At 47.0% G+C, this 6000-nt stretch overlaps 1 protein-coding gene across 1 annotated transcript in view; it reads left to right on the top strand.

Annotated features, from left to right (window-relative positions):
- The window catches only part of GLT1D1 (glycosyltransferase 1 domain containing 1), a gene marked incomplete at both ends in the record, with an annotated part of 59894 nt that overhangs the window by 18561 nt on the left and 35333 nt on the right, over positions 1–6000 (top strand). Inside the window, 2 exons of the mRNA XM_080717603.1 lie at positions 1491–1527; positions 3055–3111. Of these exons, the coding sequence (XP_080573729.1) occupies positions 1491–1527; positions 3055–3111 (94 nt within the window). The remainder of the gene's footprint in view (positions 1–1490; positions 1528–3054; positions 3112–6000) is intronic.

Here is a 6000-nt window from a genome sequence, read left to right on the forward strand (position 1 = left end):
CGCCTCCTGCCTCCTCCTCCTCCTCCTCCTCCTCCTCCTCCTCCTCCTCCTCCTCCTCCTCCTCCTCCTCCTCCTCTTCTTCTTCTTCTTCTTCTTCTTCTTCTTCTTCTTCTTCTTCTTCTTCTTCTTCTTCTCCCCTCTCCCCTCTCCCCTCTCCCCTCTCCCCTCTCCCCTCTCCCCTCTTCCCTTTTCTCCTCTCTCTCTCTCTCTCTCTCTCTCTCTCTCTCTCTCTCTCTCTCTCTCTCTCGATTGGGATGCAAGGACATTCTATCTCATACCTACACTCCCAGCCCCATTTTATTTTATTTTTTATTTTGTGGTGTTGGGGATTGAACCTAGGGGATTTCTACTCCGCGTTCCATCCCCATTCCTATTTTTATTTCTTATTTTAAAACAGGGTCTCACTAAGTAGCCAAGGCAGACACCACGAACCTGCGATCCTCCAGTGTCAGCCTCCCGGGTGCTGTGGGTTAGAGGTGTGTGCCGCCACACTGGGCTCACTTCTTTCTTCTTCTTCTTCCTTTCCTCTCCTATTCTGAGGGTGAGGAATACGCCTTCCCTGTAGAGGATGCACATCCCTCACACCACACTTCCCACAACCTCCCTCCCCAGCTTCAGGACAGCAGGTGTATCATAAGCTCTGCCTCTAACCCCCAGTACTTGGGAGGCTGAGGCAGGAAGATTGAAAGTTGAAAACAGCTTCAGCAAATAGTGAGACTCTCATCAACCTAGTGAGACCTTGTTTCAAAATAAAAATAAAAAAGTAGGACTGCGGGTGTAGCTCTGAGGTAGAAGGACCCTAGGTTCAATTCCCAGTACCAAAAAATAAAATAAAAATAATAAGGCTGGGAATATAACTTGGATATAGAATGCAAAGGTCCAATCCCCCACCCTTAAAAATAAAAGGACAAAAAGAAACTCTGCATGGCCTTCTCTCTGAGTGAGCTTCAACAACTTTTCTATTAAGTTCATAACTGTAAAAATTGGAAAGCTGAATTAAGCCCAATTTTAGGGACTTCTGTGCTTATAGATGCTCTTTTTTTTTTTTTTTTTTTTTTTTTTTTTTTTTTTTTTTTTGCGGGTCTGGGGATGGAACCCAGGGGCATTCAACCTCCGAGCTACACCTCCTGCCCTATTTTTTATTCTTTATTTTGAAACCGGGTCTCACTGAGTCGCAAGGAGCCTCACTAAGTAGCCGAGGCTGTCCGCGAACCGCGATCCTCCAGGTCTCAGCCTCCCGAGTGCTGGGATTACAAGGTGTGCCACCACGCCCGGCTTATAGATGCTTTATTTTTAATGACAAAACCGATTAGACGCCTAAGTTCCTTGTGCTCCTGAGACTCACAGCCTGTGGTCAGCTGTGTGGCTCATTCATAGAGATGTTTCCAGCAAGATTCTGTTAATGGCTTGTTTTATTTCTAAACAGTATAAAAGGGATTATCAAGTTTATGGTTTTTTTTCTTTTTTTCCTTCTTTTCTCCTTTCAAAAGCCGCACGCTAAGGGTAAGATCTACGTCCAGAGTCAAGGTAAGATTTCTTAAATACATATATTACATTTTGAAAGAATGCGTCCTGTAGGGACACATACCAAAATGTTTCTGGATGAAATACTAAGATTTCTGATAGTTACTTAAAAATAGTATAGCTATTAGTATTAATTAGATTCATTATAAAGAATTGGCAGGATGGGAGTGGTAGTATAATCCTAGTTCCTGGGAGGCTAACACAGGAGGATCACAGGTTTGAGGCTAGCCTCAGCAACTTAATGAAATTCCATTTCAAAATTAAGAACAAAAGCCGGGCCGGGCTTGGTGGCGCACGCTTGTAATCCCTGCGCTTGGGAGGCAGAGACAGGAGGATTGTACCAGCTGCGCTGGCTTAAGAGACCCTGTTTCCAAATAAAAATATAAAAAAATAGGTCTGGGAGTGTAGCCCGGAGGTAGAAGGGCTTCCAGGAACCCCAGTACCACCGAAAACAAAACAAAACAAAACAAAACAAAACAAAACAAAACGTCCAGGACTTGGAGTGACTTTCTATCAACCAGAACATCAGCAAAATAGCCGTGGGGCTCGACAGCTCACTGAGTGACCCTTCTCTTTAAGAGTTATTTATTTATTTATTTATTTAGTACTGGGGATGGAACCCAGGGGCATTCTGCCTCCAAGCTACCCCCCCAGCTCTACTATTATTTTATTCTTTATTTTGAAACAGGGTCTAAGTTGCAAAGGGCCTAAGGAGCTGAGGCTGGCCACCAACTGCAGTCCTCCCATCTCAGCCTCCCAAATGCTGGGATTACAGGTGCGCACCATCACACCTGGATGGTTCCTTTTTTATAACGGTGGTCTTATTGGTGCATTATAGTTTCATACCATAACACAGCTCGCAGTGGGTTTTTTTTGGGTTTTTTTTTTTTGGCATTGGGGATGGAACCCAGGGGCCTTCTAACTCCGAACTACAATCCCAGACCTAGTTTTACATTTTTGCTTAGAAACAGGGTCTCACTAAACTGCTGAGAGCCTCACTAAGTAGCTGAGGCTGGATTCAAACTTGCGAGACCCTCCTGTCGCAGTCTCCCAAGTACTGGGATGACAAGTGTGCGCCACCACGCCCGGCCCACAGTGGCAGTTTCAAACACGCACACAGCATCTGGTGAGCTTTCCCCCGGCTCCCTCCCCAACCCCCCCCCCATTCCCAATACAAGATATCAAGACTGACATTGATATTCTCACATATGTTCATAACTTCAGGGGCAGTGTTTCATTCATTAATTCTCCTGCTCCTTCCCCTAACATTCCCCTCCTTTAGACCCTCCCCCCTCACTCCACTGGGGTTTCTCCTCCTTTATGAAAAGCCCCTCGTGTATCCCAGTTACCCCCTAGCTTCTGCATAGGAGAGAAAAGGTAGGGCCCTTCACTTTCTGTGACCGGCTAATCTCACTTAACACCGTGATCTTAGCGCCATCCATTTTCCTGCAAATGACACTATCTTGCTCTTCTTTACTGCTGGGTACCATCCCATAATTTCGTAACCCATCACCGGTTCCTTTGATGCAGGAATCGCCACCATGCCCAATGCCGCCTTCAGCTGGACCTGCTTCCTCCAGCGCTCGGGTAAGTGGCGGGGTCTTCTCGCGGGACTCTGAAGCACGTCCTTTCACTGGGTGTCAGCCACGGCGGCCCTGGCGCTTCTGAGGCTGAGGTTGACACAGCGAAGAAATGGGCTGGCCCAGTGGGACAGGACGGGGGCAACACCACAGCCTGGAGAGAGGCCAGGAGACACAAGGAGGTAAAACAGGTGCAGAGCTTGCCTAGCTTGTACAAGGCCCCGGGTTCAATCCCCAGTACCACAAAACAGCAACAAACAGAAACATCCCCAATCCAGCTACACCACTCCTGGTGATCTTTCCAAAGGACCGAAATAAAAATTTAGAGTAATGTACACACGTCTGTGTTTACAGTGGCACAGCCAACCTAGGTGTCCATCCATAAGGTGAATGGATCACAAAATTATGGGACAGACACACCATGGGAGTTCTATTCAGCAACGAAGAAGAACAAAATGATGTCATTTGCAGGAACGTGTATGGACCTGGAGAACATGATGTTAAGTGAGATTAGCCAGTCACAGAAAGTGAGGGTCTTATATTTTATGTCATGTGCAGGAGCCAGAGTGTGATGGAGATACAAGGTGGGCATTAGGTGATGGAAGAGATGCCCCGTGGTCTAGCGGTAGGGGAGTGAGGAGAGGAGAGGGGACCAGTGGAGGAATCACTTCCATGGACATTGTATACCTATGTGAGGATACCAGTGCCAATCTCAATACCCTGTTGAGGGGAAAAGGCTGTCTGTGAGCCACAGTCTTCTTGTCTGAGCCTCCCAAATGCTGGGATTATAAATGTGCACTGCTATGACCAGGTTTTTTTTTTTTTTTGTGGGTCTGGGGATGGAATTCAGGAGCATTCGACCTCCGAGCCATACCCCCTGCCCTATTTCTTTATTCTTTATTCTGAAACCGGGTCTCACTGAGTTGCAGAGGGCCTCACTAAGTAGCTGAGGCTGTCCTCGAATTGCGACCCTCCGGTCTCAGCCTCCCGAATGCTGGGATGACAAGCGTGCGCCACCACGCCCGGCGAATTCTTCTGTTTTGAACTAAAATTTGTTTGCCCAGAGATGACCAGGAAGAAGGACGATTGAGAGGAACCAAGCTGCAAGGTCAGGATGAGGAAGGTCGGAGTGGCAGATACAGCTAGCAACTCTTAAGAAGAGGTGGGAAAACTCAAACTCCTATCCGCAGCCAACCAGAAGACAAGCTCATTTTCCCTCCAGCAGCTTCTCACAAAACCTCCGCCACATTCTAGACCCAGGGTTGTTTTTCCCTGCAGAGAAAAAATCCTCAGGCATTTTATTAGAAATAATTCTGGCAGCACGCTCATCAATCCTGGCGACAATAGTGTGGCGGTTCTCGGCGATACAAATGGGCCCACTCGGTCCAATGGCTTTGTCAGGCCACGGAGTGCGCGCCATTATTCAGAACTGGCGGGCCCGCTTTAGATTACCCGCTGGGAGATTATTTCTTCTTCAATGTATCACGGGATGAGATGGTGCCGTGACCTGGATTCATACTTCCCAGAGGGAGAAAGATTTATCTGGGGTTTCTGTGGTCTCATGGCTGACTGTTGATCTTGCTGCTGAGTGACTAACAGAACAGCCCGGAGATCTCAAATTGTCTTTAGAAAAACATTTCCTCTGGGGACTTATTTATTTATTTATTTATTTATTTATTTATTTATTTTTGTGGCACTGGGGACGGAACTCAAGGGCATTCTGTCTCCAAGCTGTACACCTAGCCCTATTCTCAACCTAATGAGACTCTGAATCAAAATAAATACAAAATAAAATAATTAGACCAGAGTCTCACTAAATTGCAGAGGCTGGCCTTCAACCTGCGATCCTCCTGTCTCAGCCTCACAAGTACTGGGATGACAGGCGTGTGCCACCACACCCAGCTCCATCACAATGCCATTTTAATGTTTGCAGCTAGAAGCTGAGAACTGTTTAGGACCCCTGGGGTGGGAAGACTCTGGGCGTGGCCAGGGAGCTGACTGTGTAAGACAGTAACTCTGGGTAGACGTGGAATTAATCTGTGTCTCCGGGTTTTATGATCAGATGTCTGTTCTCATTTCTGTGGTCACTCATCTTTGTCATGTTTCGGGCTCTGGGGACAGGACGTCCGCAGCATCCCCGCTCCATCTTCCCCAGGGCTGGGGAGCATTTGAAACCTTGGACTGTCATTCGTCAATTCTACTTTGAGCTTCAGACAGTGAAAACAGAAGAGGGAGGGAATTTGATACAGACTATTAGTGATCAAGCAGCCTCTGAGTTCTCATGAGCGGTTCACCTGGAAGCCAGGGCTAGAACGGCCTCAAGTAGTAAATAGCCGGACAGCAGGACGTGGTGGTGCACACCCGTAATCCCAATACTTGGGAGGCTGAAAATAGGAGCATTGTGGATTCGAGGCCAGCCTCAGCAACTTAGTGAGACCCTCAGAAACCTTACGAGACCCTGTTTCAAAACAAAAGTAAGTGAACGAAAAGGGTTTGGGATGTAGTGGGTAGCTGGATATTTGATTAGTTAGAAAGGTTTACAGTAGGCTTCCTCAGCTTCTGATGTAGGTTTTACAATTTATAAAGCCACTACACCCAGCTCTATAAAGAATTTTTATCTCCCAGCATATCACAGTGCTTCTGAAAATGTTCTCTTGTCTCTCTCAGCCATAGCCAACAAGTTAGTAGGACTCCTTAGTTTAAAACATTGGACCAGCCTATCATGACAGCGCAGGACTGGGATCTCAATTCTTGGGAGGCTGAGACAGGAGGATCACAGGTTCAAGGTCAGCCTCAGCAACTTAGTGCCACCCTTGGAAGCATGGAGAGATCCTGTTCCAAACGCATTTTTTTTTTAAAAAGGAGGTATTTCTGAGCCAGGCTTGGTGGTGCACGC

This window comes from Muscardinus avellanarius (assembly GCF_963383645.1).
Source record: "Muscardinus avellanarius genome assembly, chromosome: 21".
NCBI lineage: Eukaryota > Metazoa > Chordata > Mammalia > Rodentia > Gliridae > Muscardinus > Muscardinus avellanarius.